Here is a 22,768-nt window from a genome sequence, read left to right as displayed (position 1 = left end):
TTGTCATCCATGCCAGCAAAATGTCCCCCAAAGCATAACAGAGCCACAGGATCCCCTCACTGTAAGGGTCAAGCATTCAGACCTGTACCGGTTTTTCCTTTAATTTGTCACTTGTCTGTTTGGCTCTAACCCAAGGCAACTGTGTATTCATATTCAGAGAGCAATAAAATTATCATCAGCCACAGGGTACAACAATTGGAAAGCAGAGCAATATACCATATATACCATATATAATATCATATATTATATATAGAACCATAAAATTATTTTTAAAAGGAAATATGAATATATATATATATATATATATATATATATATATATATATATATATATATATATATATATATATATATATATATATATAATCACGCACTCTTTTCATCTGACCTGTTACCTTCTTTCATTTTGATGCATCATCACAGACTGTCCACATCATACTAGCTGCATTCATCATTCATCCGCATAAATAAAGACATAAAGACACACACACACACACACGCACGCACGCACACAGATTTCTGAGTTTGACACAGCTGGGTGCGGACGGTGCGGGCCGGAGGTGGGGCTGTTAGCGGGGCTGTTAGCGGAAATGGGACGCTGGCAGGACCGCATCAAGCCTGCTGAAGTTAGCATGAATATGATCGGAAATGGAGGGTTTCTATACCAACAATAAAGACGTAAAAATTATTATTGTTAAAATTATTGTGAGAAGACACCAATAATTTTTTAAAAAGATGTTTTATTATTTATTCTATTATATGCAGAGCTACCTACAACAAAAATACACAGTAATAACCAATTCATAAACAGATGTTAAACAGATCATTGTTATTGCACAGCATTTTTATTTTGAAATTCGAAATCGGAAGCTGTTTTAAATATTAATTCTTGGCTTTATGCTGGTCAACAACAGCTGCCTTACCAGAAACCAGAATGCGATAAAGTAGTTGGCGATGTAGCTAACATGTAGTTTACGCCATATAACCTGTGCGAGGTTCAAAAGTTGTGTGTGTGTGTGTGTGTGTGTTTGTGTGTGTGTGCGTGTGTGTGTGTGTTGTCCGCTGTCCATGGTGTTGCTGTAAAGCTGTGCTGCAGTCTCTTAAAAGGTGAGTTACATACGTAACTATACTACGTGTATCGCAAGAAAATGAAGTTTTTGTCGAGTGCTGTAACATACTATATCAGCTAATAATAGCTTACCTTCGCTAGCTATCTTACGTTATGTATATATATGTAACCGATGTAACGTAAATTCACCACCTTCCCACTCAGTGTGTGTAATTTTACATATGCTCAAGAGTACGATATTTGCAAATTCGCTGCATATAATCCCTAATCTCACTGTAGAGTGATGTTAGCAAGCTAAGCTATCTCTCAAACTTGTTGGAGAGCAAGCTTCCCGGCTGTGGACCGATGCGCTCTCCTTTGCACCCGGAGAAGGTAATACTATAACTAATTCAGATGACTGTAATAAATTTACTACTACTGTTCTCCTTTCATCTAACTTAACGTTTGTCGCCTGAAGAACGTGCTTTGTCAAAAAACACGTTATTGTTTTCGTTTCGATTTTAGTTAGTTTGTTTGACCAAACTTGGCATATTGTTACGTGTCACCAAGTCTAACTGTATCTTAGAAAATACTTTGAAGTCTAACAATTGCTAAAACATTGTTTGCACTGAGGTGGAAACTCCCTATCAACTTCATACTATTCAATGGATTTCGTAATTATTGGATACTTATTTGGAACGGTTTTAAATTCAGATTAATGGTGCTCAACACAATTGATGCCTTGTTATTAAATTAATCTAGGAATCCACGGGAAAACAGTGGAAAAGGCTTCCCAAGGGTCACTGGAAATACTCGATAAAGGAAGGAGCCGTCAGATGCAAAAAAAAAAAAGTCAAATTAATTAAACTGATATACACAGCTCTGATTGGGGAATAATGCTGGGTAATGTTGACTTTTTGTTCTTGTGTTGTTTGGTTGGTGGGCAGGATGGACAGATGGAGGGGGCAGGTGGGGCTCCTTTTGTGCAGTTAATATCTATATATATCTATCTATATATATATACAGTATATATACAGATATGCAGTTGAGCACTTGGACAGATAATGTTTGAAGTGTCTGTGTTAGGATACTATATACAGTAACATGCTGATTCTAAATGTTTTCAAGAGAACTTGAAAACTTGTATCAGTGTACCAAATTAAAGAGGGGTTTTATAACAAATGATCTGAAGCTGTATTGTAGGACGTGTAAAGTATTCTTGCTGTGGTGAAACATTGTAGGATTTTGTCAGGATAGTGTGTGTGTGTGTGTGTGTGTGTGCGTGTAGCTGTACCACTTGCATCTCTTTGGAAGTGCTTACCAGTTTGGAAGGTGTTGGTTTGTTGCAACTCGTTTATTGCACTGTACCGTTAGTGGGTTCTGTGACATTTTATGATTTACACTTCCCTTAGGGGCAAATGTAACTATTTAGTTGTTACTCAGAGTTATGTTGTAACTTATCTCCATGGTGCAACCACTTGCTGATCTGTGCAGCTCTTTGGTAATGTACCACTGGCTCTAATGTCTCTGTAGCATTTTGATATCTTGACAACACCATGGCACAGATTCACTGTAAACAGTAAGCTTTACGCCATATTTAGTGAGTGATAATGGTGCTGGGGTGATGTGTTTGGTGGGAAGAGTGGGGGTTACTGTGACCTAGGCCTTTTTGTTTGGATTGTTTGGACCTTTAATAGCATACCAACAGTACTTTCATTACCTACACTTTCACTCACAAATTAAACTAATGCATTAACCAGAACAAACTTTGAAAAAAATTAATAATGAGATTCTGTCAAAAGTCTGTAACTAAACTTGTAACTAAAAGTCCCTGTTGTATGTACAACCACATCTGAGAAATCAGGTAGATCATGTAAATTGGAGCCATGAGGAATTAAAAAAATGATGGCAGCACTTGAAACGCAGTATTCACACACAAGGAAAAAACAACACAGTCCTCCTGTTGTTCTTTGTATTTACTACGGCATGAGTTGGATGTCATGAATGAACGAAAGGGAAGAACGCAGAGGAGGAAAATGAAACTGAACCTAAGAGCATCTGTCTCCACAGTAAATCATCTGTTGAGTGTTTGTGCTTTAGAATGTAGCCAACATGAAACAATCAGAAAATAATGTTTTATTTCTCTCGTTCACTGGCTTTGTTCTCATTACTGCTGCTCATTTGCATCTCTTTGGAACTGCTTACCAGTTTGCAAGGTGTTTATTTGTGTTTTTTTTTTATTGATATCAATGTTTCCCCTATCTGGCAGGCATCCATGTGTCTATAAGCATCTTTGTGTTCACAATAAAACATTGTAATAACTCTGTCCTCTTGCTCTACTCTCCTATCTCCCTCCTCATCATCTTCTCTCCAACTTAACTGTCTTTTACCCCTCTGTGCTAAATCTCTCTCTGGTCATCTTCTTCATTATTACTCCCTCTTTCTATTCCTCTCCCCTCTCCCTGGCTTCTTCTCCCCCCATCCTCCTGCCTCCACAAGAGCACCATGGCAATGTGGATCCAGGCCCAGCAGCTGCAGGGTGAGGCGTTGCACCAGATGCAGGCACTGTACGGTCAGCACTTCCCCATCGAGGTGCGACATTACCTGGCCCAGTGGATTGAGAGCCAGCTCTGGTATGCAGTGATGTTGATATTTATTTTTATTCCAATAGCACACCACCTGCAGGTTCGGTGAGGACTCACTGGGCCATGAAATGATATTTGGAGTAAAGTTTGAATGGTATGGATTTTTCAAAGGCTGTGCCAATCTCTTTGGATAGAAGCTTCCTTTCGCTGAAATTATATATTTGTCTTTATATTTCCTTTTATAATCACCAAAAACAACTTTCATGATTGCCCCAGAATATTATTCCTGTCAGAGTCTAAAAACCTGTACAATATTTAAACAACAGTGAATATACATTTCAGTACACTAAAACTTAATAGAAAAGCCTATTTGTTACATAGTTTTTGGTGAGCTCATCCATTCGTCCTTCATAACTGCAGTCAGTCTGCAGTCTGCTTCACATTGCCTAAAACTCTAAATGTAATTGTGCCTTTCATAGGGATTCGGTGGAGTTGGACAACCCAGCAGAGGAGGCCAAGGCCAAGCGTCTGCTGGACAACCTAGTGGCTGAGCTGCAGAGGAAAGCCCAGCTTCAGGGAGGAGAGGATGGCTTTCTACTCAAGATCAAGCTGGGCCACTACGCAAACCAGCTCAAGGTACCAGCCAGCTACTGTAAGACAAGGGAAATGAACCTGTCCAGAGACTTTACTATAAACTGGAACATTACGGTGAAAACTATTTAGTGCAGGTAATATGAAGCAAGCCTCATTGCTCAGGTGTAGTGATGCTCTGTCACCTCAAACAAACCTTTCCTGTTGTCATATCCTGTGGGATTTCTCTGTTACCTTCACTGATGTATTTTGGCCACAGTCCTAAGGGTGATGCTAAAACACTGAACCAAAAAATGTTTTCCTGTACAATCATTACAAAAGGCTGAAAAACCATAAGTACATTTTTCTGAGCATCACAAATACTCTGGAATAAATCCTTATTCTTGAGCCATTGGGTGCAAACAGTGTAAAAAGTCTGTATCAGTGAATAATTCTAAGCCAATTATGTGTGTGGGGATTCAGCAGGAAGTCAGCTCATGCTCTATGGGCCCAAAAACCTAGACGGAAGCCTGAAAAAGTTCTGTGGTGTATTAATCGGGCAAGCAAGTTTCATTGAAATGAATGAGTGCCATCTTGGAACACAGCTGCTAGTTCTGTTAATACATCCATGATGTACTATATTTAGGTCAATTGTCAGGCTGGAAAAGAAAGAGAGGAAAGTCAAACCAACATTATTACTTACTGACCTAAGCATTTGCTAATGCTACTCCATACCCTAAAACAGTGGTTCCCAAACTGTCTGACTATTTGACAAATCCTTCCATCACAGTCTTTGAATGCTGAACAATGTTTCCCCTAGGTTGACTGCTTTCGGGTGGTGGGGGGGTCGGGGGTCCATATGAAAAGCTAAAGATACTCATCAGCCAGACATTTCTCCGTTCTCTGTTAAAAAGTGGCTGAGATTGACACTAAAATGAAAATTGCTGGTCCACCTTAAAAGTCAGTCCACTTTAAATGAGCCTGATCAGGTTAGGCTAACGTGTTGTTGCTAACTTCGGGGCTAACTCCCTTCAATAGACGAGTATTTACCAGGTCTTGTACTGTATCATTTATTAACTGACACACTGTAGCCTGTACTGTACATTTACTGCCAGACTGACAACTTACTGCTAACCTTATCCTCTGCTTCCCTCGCATTCATGTCACTTTTTCAACTACACACGCTCATTTACACTCTCACTACAAATGCAAATAAAAGCTCCGTTAAGGAGCTACTCTTTTACCTTTCACGCATAGATGTCCTTTGAAGAATGAAGAGAGGGAGGATGACTCAAAATAATTCCACAGTAACGTAGGGCGTTTTGTGCTCGCACAGTGTGTGAGTGAAAATCATTAGTAGCCTATTGATATTAATGATTGTGTGAAATTTTAGCAGCAGCGCTCACAATTGAACTGACTGAACTGAATGAATATAGGGGAAACACTGCGGTACACCTGGAAAGTTCTGGAACACATGATGTGTTACCATGACAACCGGCAACTGTGAGCTGTTGTCACCAGTCTTAGCTGCAGTGTAACAACATATTTAACTGATTTTTATAATAGGGAGATGTCAATGTTTATTGCTTATGTCTTCCATTTTGATAGATTTGAAAACATAAGATAAAAAGGTAGTTCATTTAAATGTTACCTTGTTTTTATGTGGTGAAACATTATCAAAAATGAACACATCTTCCAGTACGCTTGGCCCATACTTAAGACACCCTTCTACACCCATCCCTACTACCATGCTATCTGGACTTCTGAGAAGTGATTTTATGTAACTTCAAATGGCCTTCATACAGACTATGTTCGTACTGTATTTTGTGCTTTTGAAATAACAAAACTAAATAATTAGGAAGAGCTTCATAACAAATGTGACCACGGGGGGAAAATTGATTAGTAAACTGTGGCTTGCCAGCAGCTCTATCTTCTCATTGTGCTTGCTTAGTCTGCATATTTGTCTGTTGACATTTGTTGCTAGGTTACAAAGTGACCAGCTGCAGAGCAACGGAAGTCAGAGTGAGATTTCAAAATGGCTGTTTCCCATCTGCCAGCTTCGGTCGACTTTAAAAATATTGCAGTGAATGTGAAGTCAGTTAGCTGTTGCTTCAGGTTTATCAGCGCCTGTTCGGGACACGCTGATTGCTTATTATTTCTTGAGAACCACATATATATGTATAAACTGGCAAACGTATCAATTAAAATGATAAGGAATTAATATATTGAATGGTTTTAATCCAGGCAGAAACCAGTGAGACTAAGCTGAGGTTGAACTGTAGAAGCAATGGGCTTAATGAATTAAAGATGTCCTGCACATTAAAACATGTTTTTTTGAGCTGTAAACTAAATGATATGACTGTACCATGATGAAACACATCAATGCTGGTGTTAATTTTGACATTGACCCTAATTTTTAAAAATCTGCATTTCATGAATTGAAAATGGCTCAACCTGTCATCTGCTGTTAAAATCAGCCCTGAAAAGGCGAGGCCAACGCTGACGTAGAGTCCACCATTTGGGAGTTCTCTACCTTATGACATTTATAGAAATGGTAGAATGATAACAGCACCTACCCCATCCCCGTGCTCATTTTCGTATATATATGCTGATAGAGAGAGACAGTTTTAACTTCAGCAGCTAAGAGCAGCTATAATGGTGCTGGCTGGCTGGCTGGAGGGGGTCTCTCTGTCTGCGACTGTCTGTGGGAGGAAAAGCTGCTTGCAGCCACAAAAACAACAGAAATCCTCCTCACTTCTCCCCATGCAGCTCTTCAACTCTCTCACTGTCCTGCAGTTATCAGCTGATAAAATATTTTTTAAAAACATTAAATCGTGTAACCAGATCTCGGTAGAAACTGAACCTGCTCCGACAAAACTGGCATTTAAGCTTCATTTATACTCCATGGAGTATACACAGACGGGTAGTTGGTCTGTTAATACTACCTTCTGGGATCCGCTTGGAGGATGCGTTTCACACATGCGCAGTAGATCGCCGTCAGCATTGTGACCGTGCTGACTGGTGCGGACAGGTCCGTGTGGACACAACAGTTTGCAGGTACGCAGATGTCCGCACAGAGCCTACACGCACACCCTCTGATGATGCAATCTATGTCACACTGACCCTCGCGGATTTGTGGATGCAGAAACTATCATTTCAGCTTTAGGCGGAGCTGCTCTACACTGGACAGCTTCAGGGAATGGAACAGTGGAACAATATTCTTCCTTCATATCATGAGCTCACTGTCATGTCAGTGACAGCAGTGATACCAGACCCTCTGTGGACCAGCACTATTACATATTCCATGTGTGAAAAAACTTTTTGTTGTACTTACTTAAGTACTTTTGTAAAATAGTATATAAGCAATACTTATTTTCATCAAAAAGGTGTTCACAACCTGTTTTGTACCATGGACTGTTTTTATATTGACTATGTCCTTGCAGCCCAGCTGACAGGTGGTGGCTGGGGTCGAGGGTGGATGGTGGTGGTGGTGGAGCAGAATAGTTCCAGTGTGAATTAGTATTCATACACTGGAACATGTCAGTTTTGGTTCATGCATGGTGTCACTCTCTTTATCTTCCCAACACAAAGTGAGAGAATGTCAGAGAGTGAGAGAGAGCAAGCAAAAAAACTAAAACTAAACAAAAAGGAATTTCCACTATAATAGTTATTTTCACATTGAGAAATGTAAACAAGTGCGTTCCAACAATAACAAAAGTAAACCTGTCTTTAATAAGAGCTGAGTTATGAAAGTCAACTGGACAGACAGAACTCTGACTCTAACATTATTGGCCAAATTGTTGGTGGAATTGGATTTAACTAATTAATCTGATTAATGTTTGGTTGATGTGTTTGTGTGTGTGTGTGATATCTCTGCAGAGCACTTATGACCGCTGTCCTTTGGAGCTAGTGCGCTGCATAAAACACATCCTGCACTCAGAGCAGAGGCTGGTTCAAGAAACTACAAATGTAAGTGTTGAAGGGGGTGTTGATGTGCCATCATCTGCAAGAATTACACATATTAAGTGTCATGTTATTTGAAGAACCAAACTGAAGGGACGATAAGACGGCAACATCTGGAGTAAATATGGACCATTTAAATGATTTGTGTTAAGGCCAGCTGTGGGAGTGGGGGGCAGGCCATGGACAGCCTGTCGCAGCGGCATCAACAGATCAACCAGGCCTTTGAGGAGCTCCGCCTGGCCACACAGGAGACTGAGAATGAACTGAGAAAGCTGCAGCACAGCCAGGAGTACTTCATTATCCAGTACCAGGAGAACCTGCGCCTCCAGGGTGAGGATGAGGAACATACACACACATTTAGATATACTAAAATGTAGACAATCATGTACTAATACTAAAGATGAATTTCTACCAAGCGGCAAACTCCGGGACTAAAAAATGAAGCCAATGCAGGAGAGTCAAAAACTGCAGTTTCTCGAATGGCCACTCGAGGCTGGCTCTAAAAGCGAGTCAATTCCCATAGACCCCCATGTTAAAATTCTCAACTTTACAGCAGAAATAAACATGTTTACAGCCTGGTACAAAAAGCAGTTTTGGTCCCTATAGTTTATTTCCCCTTTCATGACAACTGTATGGGGGGTGAATTTTTTTAACTCACCTGTTTAAATTTTATTAAGCCATAAAGTTATGCATAATTAAGGCCACCACGTCCACTTTGAGTGAAAGGTCCCTAGCCACTAGGTGGCTTGTTTCAGCAACCAGGCTTCATTTGACCTGCCTCAGCTCCACCTCTTTGCCCATTTTGGCTTAGCTGGGAGTTAGGCAGAGTCAGGCACTACCAAGATGGTGATGGCTGGAGCTGCCCACTTTGAGCTTCACAACCGCTCTTTAGAAACCAATGGGTGACGTCATGGTGGCTACGTCCATATTTTTTTTTACAGTATCTATGGTTTCTACCCAACATAATACTTAAGATACACCTGTAACCTTAAGCAACACAGAACCCACTGACCATTCATTGGCTTATGCGTAAATTGACCAAATACAAGATACAAAAAAATCAAATGTTCCACTCCTTTTTGAACCAAACCAAGACATGATGCCCTGATGACACCACAAGATTAACTTGATGTTTCAGCTCAAGTTTGGTATTTTGTTTCTCTGCCCTACGAGGTTTCAAGCATCATCAGCCTCGTATAGTCACACCTATCTTTACAGAAAAGGACCTGCAGCCAGGGGCTGGTTAACTGCTGACATGCCTTGCAGATAGATAAAGTTATCAGTGTTGTTGTGTCTGGTGTTTGTAATGTCCTCTCTGTCTGTCTTTCTGTCCTGCTTCCTGCTCTGTCAGCCCAGCTGAGCAGCCTGGGGTCACTGCCTCAAGCCGAGCGCAGCCAGCGGGAAACCACCCTACAGAGCAAAAGGGCCACTGTGGAGGCCTGGCTTACCAGAGAGGCCAGCACACTACAGAAATACAGGCTTGTATGAAGACGCTACTTACTCATCACACACACACACACACACACACACACACAGTGAATGTCTACAGTCAGAAAGAGACTGTTGTCTGCTAGGTGAAAGAGTGCCAACATGTACTTCAGTAAGCAGGTCACTATTGGCTTTTTGTGGCAATCTGATTTCTTCAACAACATATAACGAGAAAGTCTGTTTGCATATGTATTAGTCAGCTGTTAGTAGGGCTGGATATTGCCACCTGATTTGATTCAATTTGATTCTTGACTCAGTTACACCACGTAAATACTAATATTACATAAAACACTTTTCAGTTTGTCCTGGGAAACTTAAATCTCTTCTACATTCAACAAGTGAGCAACACTGTTGTTGTCCTTGAACATGAAAACATATTTTTTTCTAGGGCAAATACAAAAAGACTAAAGACACATGTGTAAACAGATGAGCAAGAATAATAAAAGACCTGTATCACTAGGAAGAGCTTCATCATTATGCATATTTAAAAAACATTTTATCATCCAATTTAATGATCTGTGTGAGTACAGACAGCAGAAACTGAATGTCTGCTCATTAATTCATCTTCACATTCCTTTGCATTTGTGTTGACAAGACATTGCCCAATACCTGCAGGCTGCAGCTAGCTGGCCTTAGTTACCCAGCAGGGATAGACTGAACACAGTAGAATCTGCAGACTGTTCAGTCGACTTCCACAGTTTAACATCACATAGTCAGAGATAATATCTTGTCAACAAACACAAACTGAGAGCTCAGGTCAGTGTGCAGAGTCTTTTTTCAGCCTGTTCCTCTCATAGATGTGATCTCTAGATCTGCTATGACATTGCCAGAGTCAGCTAACTGTCCTGAGTCATGACAGTCCTGTAAACTGCGGCGAGTCCATAAAACGTAACCATGGACTATAAGTATTCACGTCATGGTTTACGGGGCTGACATGACTCAAGAAGGCTAATATAGCAACTATCATCTATGTTACTTTTTAACTTAAAATAAGCTTTTGTAACCTGACCTGCCAGATGGTTTGTTACATAGAACCAGATCTGAGAAGTCGTCCTTGGAAAGTTTTTGGAAGGCACTTTCAAAAAAATACTTGGCAGGTGATTAGATGAACCATCTGTCTATCACCGTCCTACCTTGTGAGGCAGCTGAATTAGTGAGATCACAAGATCATGCAAGACGCTGATTAGTCCAAACCAACAGTGGTTTGGACACAAGTGCATAACTTGAAACCTGACGAGACGGATTCTCGCATGATCTCGTTATCTCACGATTGCAGCTGCCTTGCAAGGTAACGTCTTTTGTGCATGCTGTAATTACTCAATCTCCACAAAGTAGACATTTTATACATCATGCAGCCCTAACTGAACCATAAGTAAACCCTGCATACACATAACATGTAGTGCACATGGACACATGTTTGCAGAGTAAAGGCGCAAACGCAAAAAATTAGTCTCTGAATTTGATTTTCCCAGCCAGATTTCTCTTGAGGAAACCGATTTGTTGGCCATGTATACTGTTATCTGGGTTTCTAATCAGCTTCTTACATATGAGCATGTGCATGAAAGAAGACTTCAGAAGACAGCAGAGTGGCAGGAAGAAAGGAAGGAGACAGAGAGAGAGAGAGAGAGAGAGAGAGAGAAACAGTGAGATATAGCTTAGACAATTAAAAGAAAAAACTCTAAAGTGATAGCCATAAAGAATACTGCAGCAAATATTAAGAAGTTACTCGACCTTCTTTTTCCCCCCTGCTTGAATATGTTTTACAGCAGCTCCAGTCCAGTGTGATGAGATTGAAGCAGACAGTAATACTTATTAAGCAGGCCTGTTCTTTTTTATGTTTATAGAAATAATCTTGTCCTAAGAGTATAAAGGTTTTGCCAATATTTATCTTTCTTAACTTTTATAGTCATAGATGTTTTTGTTGAGCTGATGAAATTTGGCTATTTGACAAATATGTCCTCACACACAGCGTCCCTCTTACAAGATGAATACATGTTTGCTAGTTCCAAAAGCATTTTCTCTTTATCCAATATTCAAAGTTCAGCAGCAGAAAACACTTTTGGTTTCATTCTGTTACTTTCTAGATGTGTCAGTAAACCCTGATATCACGTCTTATTTTGCGGTACTTTATCTTAGATTAATTGCGACTGGGCTTATTAACAGTAAATATCAACCTAAAGAATTTTTCAAAATTTTTTGCTCTGATGGTAATTTGCTACATGTATGGTAAATATCCCCTTTAAAGTCTAAAGAAGTCAGTTTCCATAGCTGAACAGTAAACACAGCAGCATACAGACAATTGACAGTAGTCAGGTTACTACGGTGTATGTAAACATGCAGTCAAATTTCCTGCTGACTTCATTTCCTCCTGTATGCTTGTTTCTTGTGTGCATATTAACATACTGACTATTCTGTACGTCTGCAAATGTTTCTCAGCGTGTGTCTGGTGGTGTGTTTGCAGGACCTGTCAGAACAACACCAGAAGACCCTGGCCCTGCTGAGGAAGCAGCAGACTCTGATCCTGGATGAGGAGCTCATCCAGTGGAAGAGAAGGCAGCAGTTGGCTGGCAATGGGGGTCCTCATGAGGGAGGACTGGATGTCCTCCAGTCCTGGTACATACTGGAGATACATATAAATTATTTTGACTGGCATTTTCTATTATAGGTTTAGAGATTTTATTAAATAATTTTACCTACCTCAAGCAAGTGCATGAATTCATTAGTGATATAGAGTTAAGTTTATATAAAATGTTCCTTTCAATTAAGGCAATTTGATAAGTTTGATAAAACATTATAGTTCACATGAATTTATAGAATACATACTTTATATGCATAGATATACTCACATAGTGGAACCCAGAAAGTGATGGCAGTCTTATCTTCTCCTCTTCCCCTTTATTTCAACTCTCTGATTGTATTTCCATGTCTTCTCCTTGTCTTCCAGGTGTGAGAAGCTGGCTGACCTGATCTGGCAGAACCGGCAGCAGATCCGACGCTGTGAACATCTTACCCAGCAGCTTCCTCTCCCAGGCCCCATGGAAGAACTGTTGACCAAACTCAATGCTGACATCACTGATATCATCTCCGCCCTGGTTACCAGGTGAGAACTAGACTTAACATCTACAATTTTGTGTGGTGTACCAGAACTGGCAGACAGAGCTATTACTTCCCATTTTAAAAAGGGACCGGAGGTTGTGCTCCAGTTCACGGTATCATGCTGATCAGCCTCCTCAGGAAGTCTTATGTCAAGGTGCTAGACAGAAGACTGTGGCTGAATGCTAAAGCTCAGATTCTGTCCTTATTAGTGGACCGGCTCTTCACTCTTGTGAGGATAATGGAGGGCCTTGTGGACTTGGAGAAGTCTTATGATGGTGTCCCACAGGGTAACTTGTGGGGATGATGTGGGGCCGTTTCTACAGTGCATTCAATCATTGCACAAGTGGAATAAGTGGTATTTTCAGCACACTCTTAGTGGGTGCTGGGTCCTGCCAGGGTTGTGCCTTGTCACAGTTTCTGTACAGTTTCAGCCTACAGTTTCTTATACAGAAACTGTAGAGGTAAGGTAACCTCAGGACTGCATCTCTGCTTTTTGCTAATAATGTAGAGGGATGCAAACATGCAGATATGCAACTGTCCATCAGCTTTATGTTCCACTGATATGTACCACTTCTTACATTAAATAATTAGATAAACAAATAAATGCAAACGGTATTTTAATATTATGCCTATTGGCATATAGCTGGCATTAAAGGTCAAACATTTTACACTCCATCAGCCAAATAGCTTGCTCCACTACCTTAGTCACCAGAAAATATAACATTCATCACATCAGTGACTGTTACTTAAAGTTATCTTCCAGTCCAATGTTAAGGCATTAGGTACAAGTTTTACACAGTGCCCACCTGTTGGCAGTGCACATACCTGCTGGTGGAACAACAGTGACATACTGTTCTCATTTTGGAAACAGTAGCAACATACCAATAGCCAGCAGGGGAATAAGGGAGGTAAGACTATACTGACATTACCCTTACTTACACTAAGACCATGTTGTCCATTCTGCTACACTTAGTCCCCCTCAGAAGACCTGAGCTTAGAAAATTCCCATCCAGACTCGGGTTTTTAGTGGCATCCCTACTCCCTACGTATTATTAGACACAATAACAATAATTACATTTTCCTATTTAATGGGCAATAATATATCAGTCACCAATATATTATACATCTGTAGTTTGCAGCTGAGTGTGACTGACATTTCCGTTCCATGAAATATCACTGCACTGGACTCCAAAGAAGGATGTGATGTCATGTTTCTGATGTGGCTAATAAATAAATATTGATCATAGCAATCACAATGTGTAAATCGTGTATAAGAGTGACACTCTAGTTTGTAGTCTGGTAGTGTGTTAATGTTCTAAAAAAAGTGGTGAAACATTAGAATAATATCTTTTCCATTTCCAAACACAGTGCAGCAGTGTTTCTATGGGCCAACAGAGCACATCCGCCCAGTCAAAATTGAACAAAGGTGAACTCTGACCTGCAAAACCACCAGAGCCGACTGGAAACCGCACCAAAACGGGAAATGCATGCTAGTATTTGTCTGACGGACTTGCTTCAATAGAAGTGAATGGGAAACAGAGCAAAACAGAGCCAATCACTTACATGCAAGCACACATTCCTGGTGGATTACTTTGTAACATGAATGTAACTTCTTTGCTTTGTTTTGATAATCCATAAACATATTAATCTGTCCCTCCAACTCGACTTACTGGGTTGCAGTTTACAGCACCGCATAGTTCTGACGCCTCCTACAACAGGGGATTTTATCGGGGGCAGATGAATCCAGAAAATCTTGCTTGATATTTGTCCTAAGTGGTGCAGACAACCATGGAGAAAAACAAAATGTTATGAGTACAACTTCTTCTCCCTGAAGGTGAGGAACGAAGTACAACACGAGATGATCTGTGGTGACGTATGTGAGGCCTATATGCACATATATGCATCCATCACCACAGTTATCCTTCAGTTGGAATGCCGCTCTTCACCGAGTCAAGCGGGGGCAACCTAGTGTTGTACCTCGTTCCTCTCCTTCATGGAGAAGGAATGTCTCTTATAAATCCAGCGCACCCCTTTCCTTTACAGCGGTACGTTTTTACTCCTCTCTAAAAGCTGAAACTCACTCTCACTGGGAATCCACATAGGAAGCGAGACATGAGTGGTGCATAAGCGCGTTTCCGTCTGTTCAATCCACACCGACTCCGACCTGCGTTCAGTGTCTCTGTCCACAGAACTGGCTATCAGCAGCAGCTCCTGGGGAGCTGAGAGGACAGTGGCTGGCCAGACTGCCTTCACCAGGCTGACTGACAGCAGAAATTTACTGAACCAAAATAGTTTCATATCGGCTCGGTGAGAAGAAGTCAACAGTGTTTGTATTTATTGATTCATTGATTTTATTTCCCCGCCCACTGTAGCAAGTGAGGGAATCTGCCTGCAGTGAAATATGTGAGCTGACAGACACACTGGGACCCTTGATCAATCAACCATCAGAGACCATTAATAAGTTCAAAACACATACACAGCGGGATATTTGTGTGATTTAAACAGCTGTCTGTGCAGATTACACTTCACTAAATGTTACAGAAATGGACTCGGAGCTTAAAAAAACGCAGAGGGTCTCCATGACATGCAGGTCACTCGCACATGTCCTGGAGTCTGTGTGGATTGATACATTTAAAAAAATGGAAGCATTTCTGTTCCATGAGTCAATGAGTGATTGTGTTGTATAATCATGTTCTCAGTATCGACCAAAATAATTGTAATTATGATTTTTTTCAAACAGCCCTAGTATATAATCAATAGAGGGTGCTAAGACAATAGCATGGGCCTCCATACATGCCAAAGAAATGTGAATCCACAATAAGGCATAGTAACAATAAATGATTCACATTACGTGGAAATATATTAAATCCTGAAAATACCGAACAAATACTATTAAGTAGTAGTATTCAGAAAAGTGTAAAAAAAAAATTTTAAAAAGTAGAATAAATAAATATATGTCCGTGCCCCAAAAATACATGAAATTTCCACTAACTTCAACTCTAATAAATTCAATTAATTTCAGTGAAGAAATAAAGATATATAAGAAACCAGGCAAAAGATTATATATATATATATATGTATAAAAAGACAATTGGCAAAAGGCAATGAGGTAATAAGTTACAGTAAGGGCTTTATGCTCTAAAAAAGGAAATTCCATGAAGCTCAAGTGTAGATCCCCTGCAGAATAGTCAAAAAATTAAAGCAAGTGCTTAAGTCTATTGCAAATCAAAATAGGCATGTATAAGGAATAAATATCCAAATTTGCCAGATTGAAGAATATTACGTTATGCCTAAGTGAGAGGCAGTAAAATGTTTAAGTATAAAAACACTATAAATATGGATTACAGTCACTGGACATTAGATGTGCATAATATTTAAATGAGCAAATATTAAAGTTTTCACAATAGTTTCTAACTACTGGGTATGAGCACATAGAAAGTCAAGGATATTAGAGAAATGGCGCAAAGTCTACCTCATCATTCAGTCCTGGAGACTTAAGCCCCCTTCACACATGCAGTCTATCCCTGAAATGTTCAGGAGCATTTCCTGAACACTGACATATTATCTTATATGTGTCTACTCTTTGGTAGATGCCATTGTGGCGGTCAACCACAACGCAGACGCATGCGCACAAGATGATTATCATCTTTTATATATTATACTCTTTGATGACATTGCAGATCTGAGCAGACTCTTTACTGTAAGTTGACAGAAAATAGATATTTGAATGATGTGATGTTTTTTGTTTTTGAGACTCTTCCTATCCATAGATTTAACTTTTAAGGTGTGATGCTTCTAAATCCTTATGTTCATACCCATGCTTTACAAACCGTAGCCTAATTTCTGCAGCTTTTAGATTAAAGTCCTCCTCTTGATTGCAAATGCGTCGAAGATGCTGAAATTGTCCATTTAGGGATGTTATTGATAAGTTGAGGGGGATGGAAACTGTCAGCATACAGAATGGTTTTACAGTGTGTATCTTTGTGAAAAATTGCAGTACGCAGCTCCCCTGAGGATATTTTTATGTCCAGAAAGTTTATTTTCCCTCTGGCTGTACTCTAAATAGAGTTCCACACTGTCACTGGCAGAGTTGAGGCAGCTGGACCTTAATTCCTTAACGTCTTGTAGGTCACCACTGTCATCAATATATCTTCCATACCAGATAATTTTGTCCCTATGAGGGTTGGAAGGGCCCAGGATAAACTTTTCCTCCCAGAGTTCGAGGAAGAGTTAGGAGCGAAACTGGTGCCCATAGCTGTGCCATATTTTTGCCTAAACAGTTTGTCCTGGAACACAAATACATTGTAGTTAAGAGTCCACTCTACTAACATCAGAATTATTTCATTAGGTGGATTATCATCTGTTCTGGATTGTAAAAAGTGGTTCACTGCTTCAGGACCTTCTTCATGTTTGATGTTACCATATAAGGATGTAACATCCATGGTGACCATGAATGCATCACCAATGTTTTTAATCTCAACGACCCTGGTAAGGACATTCATTAATTTAATGAAATGGTTGATGTATTGAGAGGCAGGTAGGAGATGGAGCCTGTATCACTGATAATGGGTTGGCCTGGAGGGTTGGATACATTTTTATGTATTTTGGGTAACATGTAAGAAGTAGGTATCTTAGGGCTGTTTTTTACAAGTCCCGCTCTTTTTCTGTTATCCACTTTTTCTCAATGGCATTATTCAGAGTGTCCTCCAATTCCCATTTTATATATTCCAAAGGACTGGATGAAAGAATATTCAGAACAGCACTACCCTTATCCGCTCTTTTTACCAGTAGGTCATCACTATAAGAGAGGCAACACAAGGCTGCATTTTCCTGTTTGGTCAAATTAAAACTAGAGGGACATCTGGCAGTTTGGAAGAGGGATTCAACTTCACAAGAAACTTTGTTGGTAAAAGCTGTCAAACAAGCATTGTTACTTAGGACAAAATGTGGACTTGGGCCTAAACTCCTTTAAAGGGCCAGTGTTGGTATCAGATTTTTGTATTGTATCAGACTCCTATAGAATTTAAATAAGTCGACCTTAGTTTGAAAATGATTTGCATAATTTTTGGGTGCAAAACTAAGACCCCAAGAGCAAAGAGACATTAATGTGGGAGAGAGATACCTGATATATTTATCAAAGAATCCTGTCCTGTCTGTTTGTCTGTCTGGTGGTTTGCATGACTCAATGGTTCTGACTGGGAACCATGTGTGTTAACCTTCCTCCCTTGCCTTGTCTTTCACTTGCGTGGGACTTTTGATGGTGGTGAGGGCGCTCTAAAAAATACTCCGTTAGGTGTGGTGTGTTCATCCTCACTGCTACTGGGGAGTGCACCCGCTGTTTCCTGCTGTACTAGATTGTATTTCATTGTCTTTGTGGTATCTTAAACAACACGCCCCCACCAACGCAGTCCCCAGCAATTTTTTACCACAGGGCTGTTTCCATTCTGAATGCAGCCTAATAGCCTTATAACCTGAGATCAACAGACGGATTGGCTTGTTATCAGCAGCGATACAGACATTGTAGCAGGCTGTCATGGTGAAAAGGGAGCTGAGTTTATGGTCTTGAGCTTTGGGTGATGACTAAAGAGATTGGATACAAGCAGCAGAAATCAGTTAGACTACTTAAATGTATGGTGAGGGGTGCAGACATCTGGAACGGGTTTGAAATTGAACTGCTGCTCCTTCCAATTGAAAGGAGACAGTTGAGGTGGTTCAGCATTTGATCAAGTTAATTTCTGGATGCCTCCCTGTGGAGGCAGTCTAGGGACATCCAACTGGGAAGAGACCCTAGGGCAGACCCAGAACAAACTGGAGGGATTATATGTCCTGTCTGGCCTGGTAATGCCTTGGGAAGGAGCTAAAAGACTGGCGAGAAGGATGACTGGGCTACCTTGTTCAGCCTTCTGTCACTGTGACATGGACCCAGATATGCAGCTGAACATGAATGGATAAATGACTTAAGATGTGGCACTCACATTACTTGCATTTTTATTCATATCTACAACAAAGATTAAGCAAAAACCCTGCATATTCAATACCCATCCTAAAAGTAATAATCCACACAATTGTCATGTAAAAACATTTACAGTCCTCTTGTTACATATATGTACACACATTCTACCTCTCTAATCTCTGGTTGTCACCTTTATCAGAGACTCAGTCTGCAATGTAGTTCCACATTTACATGGCTGCTGCATGAGCACAGAATTAACCCAGAATTACATTGCACACTTACCAGATAAAGTAAAGTTTCAGTTTTACCTCTCTTTGTATGCTCGCTCTCTTGCTCACCCACACATGCTCACTTTCTGTTTCACTCTCTCTCTGCAGGGAGTCAGTTAAATGATGTTTGTGAGGATTCTCAGTCATCCAGGTCATGGATGGTTGTAGACTGGACTTGGTTGCAGATACCTTAAGACGTTTTGCCTCTCGTCCAAGGGGCTTCTTCTCTTCTAACTGACTGGTGGGACACCAACGAATGTTGTTACAACAACCAGGAGCACTGGTTAAATACCTGGGAGTCCCCACCAGTCAGTTAGAACTGAAGAAGCCCCTTGGATGAGAGGCAAAACGTCTTCAAGTATCTACAACCAAGTCCATTTGACCTCAATTCAAACCCTCCTTGGATCAGTTAAATGATGTTTAAACATCAGTATCATTTAATTAGGAGACACTACATTCACTACAGACTGACAGTGTCTTCTATGTGTTGAGCCATAGAGTTCAAAGTTTTCATAACTTTTACTAAACCTGGAACATGTCAACCTCAACCTCACATTCACTTGGTGAAAATGTCATATATGCTTAAAGGTGCAGTGTATAGAATTTAGTGGCATCTAGTGGAACAGACTTGGCAGAAATAAAATAAAATATTCCGAAGAATGTTTTAATGAGTGTGTAATTGCCTGAAAATAAGAATCACTGTGTTTTCGTTACCTGAGAATGAGCCCTTTATGTCTACATAGGGAGCTGGTCCTCTTCCATGGAGGTCGCCATGCTGCACCGCCATGTTCTACAGTGGCCTAGAGTAAACAAACCAAACACTCACTCTAGAGAGGGCCTTTCACGTTTTTCGTGAGTTTCACGGCCACTGTAGGTTCTCCTACATGCTTTGAAGAGGAGGATAAGGGGAGGGGTATTCATTTGGTTTCAGTCTGCAAACTCACCACTAGATGCCACTCAATTCTACACACTAGACCTTTAAATAATGGACTATGTAATTTTCTGAACTTGCTTAAGTATTCATCAAATAATGAACTGATTTGCTTTCACTTGCATCCAGAATTATTGAAAGTGATATTCACTGGTCCCTAAATGCACTGCACTCCCTGGTCTCTGTATACCAGGGGTGTAACTGTGTCACTGTGTTGTGTTGTGCTGTAAAACATCACATTAACTTACACTGAGCTAATGTCCAAATATCAGTATTGCTGCCTTTGGATGACTCAAATCATCTCATGGGAGAAAATTACAATCATGTCATATCATTGTCTCTTCTCTTCAGTACCTTCATCATTGAAAAGCAGCCACCCCAAGTGTTAAAGACCCAGACCAAGTTTGCAGCCACAGTGCGCCTCCTGGTGGGAGGGAAGCTCAATGTCCACATGAACCCACCTCAGGTCAAAGCTGTCATTGTTAGTGAGCAGCAGGCCAAAGCTCTGCTGAAGAATGAGAGTACACACAGGTGAGGACCATACAACAGTATGAGGACTTATCCATAAATTCTAATGGAATTCTAAAATAGTGAGTAATATTAGCAGGAACTTTGTTGGATATGAAAAAGGCAATTAATTGGTTAATCCCAGAAAGTAAACAAATGATTTTATTAGTTTTATGGTGGTTTAGTCATCATGTGAGATGAACAGGTTAAATGGGTAATCCTGCTTTGTTGAAGACATCTCCAGCTACTGTCACTGAGAATGCTTTCTTTTGCCTTGGTAGTGAAAGCAGTGGAGAGATCCTCAACAACAACTGTGTGATGGAGTATCACCAGGCTACCAGCACTCTCAGTGCACACTTCAGAAACATGGTAAGCTCTATCGGTTATTGTCGTTTTTCCACTTTGTCTAGAGTTTATTCTGCACATAATGATTTTTACTTTTATGTCGTAAAGCACCCTTTTAACTTTTTTAACTTTATTTTGAGGTTGTTTATCTGAATAAGGGAAAGCCGTTCTGCCATCCTTTAAAAATAGAACTACACATTATTGTACTAGACAACTTACAATAAACCACAGTGATATAGCATAGCTAATATATGAAAAGGAGAAGGTATATGGTATATACAACTTAAGACACATATCCTTCCCTGTTCTTACAACTTTCTCCCACACTGATGCACACATTAATGATTACACAAGCCGTGTCCCAATTGTGTGATACATGTTTATTCTGCAAGGTTCATTGCATGTACTCATTTTGAAATGAGGGACCCATTACACTGAGCAACTTTGGAAGCTGTGCTGTCTGAAGCAATGATAAGGACCTCAGTCTTACCTCAGTTTAATTGTAAAAAGTTGTTAGCCATCCATCCTTTATGGCAGTTAGACAATTGTGCAAAACAGATAGTTTATCAGTCTCATCAGATTTAAAAGAGACATATAGCTGAATGTCATCAGCGTAAAAATGATGTATATCATATACCTAAGATCTAGCAGCACCAAAACAAAGCATTCACCCACGTGTGTGTGTGTGTGTGTGTGTGTGTGTGTGTGTGTGTGTGTGTGTGTGTACAGTCACTGAAGCGGATCAAACGTTCAGACCGTCGGGGTGCAGAGTCAGTGACGGAGGAGAAGTTCACGGTTCTGTTTGAGTCACAGTTCAGCGTTGGGGGCAACGAGCTGGTCTTCCATGTCAAAGTAATCAGATGTGTTTTTTTGTTTAAATACTAACTACAATTTAACATGAGTTTTAGGGCTTTATTAAGCCCTCTCCAAGTCAAATATTCTTTTGTATGAACCATGTAGTAATAACTGATAAGTTTGAATGAGTCTAAAGAGTTCTCTTTTTAATCTCTTATTGTTGCCTCTTGTTTTGTCTTTACTGCAGACCTTATCACTGCCTGTAGTAGTGATTGTCCATGGTAGTCAGGACAACAATGCCACAGCAACAGTCCTGTGGGACAACGCCTTTGCTGAGCCGGTGAGTTGGCTGCTCCTGGATGGTCTGTTTCCACAATGGCCTTTTTATACCAGACCATGGCAGGTGGTGACTATATCAAATAATATTTGTCTATAACCTCACACAGTGTTTCAGCTTGTCAGGTACTGCATAACAAATAGCTCTTTTCTATTACAGGAACTAAATGACCCACAACCTGAACTTGAACCTGTAAGGTCTAGGTTCTAGGCTCTGCCTTGTGTTTCCACTGTGTTTTACAAAACTAAAATGTTTTGGATATATGTTGTTTAAAAGATGACATATAGCACTTTATTTTTATGTGCTAGCTGGTAGGCAAGTACAGTGTAGTTGTTGGACAGACAACAGTGGAAAAGGTTGACAGGTTGGCTGCCCCGAAGAACGCACCAACCAGTCAACCAGTCCCACTCTCTCTCTCTGCTCCGTACTGTCCAAACAAAAAACAAAAAACTGTAGGGCTGCTCAATTTTACACCTGACTCAGGGAAAACGGGGAGGAGACAGGGAAGAGTCTGTGAGAGAACAGACTGCAGGGTGCAACATGGTCCATGTAACATTTATCAGCACAATATTCCATATAAAAAATGAAAAATAGAAAATTGGACATTTGAATTCAATTTTCTAAAGTTGTATTTTTTGGTTTGTCAGATTAATTAAGAGTCCTTAAATGCAGACGTGATAATAGGCGACACAAGCGGCCCCACCAGCCAATCAGACGGTTATGTGGTTCGCTTAGACCCACACTCTAAGGCAGCCCAAGACACTAAGAGAAATGAAAACTTTCTGATTTTCTATTTTTCAATTTTCCATTTTTCTATCGCACATTCCACAAATAGAAAATTAGAAAAATGACTCCAAAATCTTAATTATACATTGATCTGAC

General features: G+C 40.3%; 1 protein-coding gene across 1 annotated transcript in view; it reads left to right on the top strand.

Moving 5' to 3' along the window:
• The first annotated feature begins 898 nt into the window (after nt 1-898).
• The window catches only part of LOC122970930 (signal transducer and activator of transcription 5B-like), a 35,836-nt gene continuing 13,966 nt past the window's right edge, over nt 899-22,768 (top strand). Inside the window, exons 1-12 of the mRNA XM_044337293.1 lie at nt 899-1,106; nt 3,546-3,680; nt 4,112-4,268; nt 8,082-8,171; nt 8,318-8,495; nt 9,517-9,647; nt 12,115-12,266; nt 12,598-12,753; nt 20,254-20,433; nt 20,691-20,778; nt 21,484-21,606; nt 21,797-21,889. Coding sequence (XP_044193228.1) covers nt 3,553-3,680; nt 4,112-4,268; nt 8,082-8,171; nt 8,318-8,495; nt 9,517-9,647; nt 12,115-12,266; nt 12,598-12,753; nt 20,254-20,433; nt 20,691-20,778; nt 21,484-21,606; nt 21,797-21,889 — 1,476 coding nt within the window. The 5' untranslated portion in view covers nt 899-1,106; nt 3,546-3,552. The remainder of the gene's footprint in view (nt 1,107-3,545; nt 3,681-4,111; nt 4,269-8,081; nt 8,172-8,317; nt 8,496-9,516; nt 9,648-12,114; nt 12,267-12,597; nt 12,754-20,253; nt 20,434-20,690; nt 20,779-21,483; nt 21,607-21,796; nt 21,890-22,768) is intronic.

This window comes from Thunnus albacares, chromosome 20 (genome assembly GCF_914725855.1).
Source record: "Thunnus albacares chromosome 20, fThuAlb1.1, whole genome shotgun sequence".
Classification (NCBI taxonomy): domain Eukaryota; kingdom Metazoa; phylum Chordata; class Actinopteri; order Scombriformes; family Scombridae; genus Thunnus; species Thunnus albacares.
Note: the sequence above shows the minus strand (reverse complement) of the source record. Positions and strands in the feature narration are given on the sequence as shown.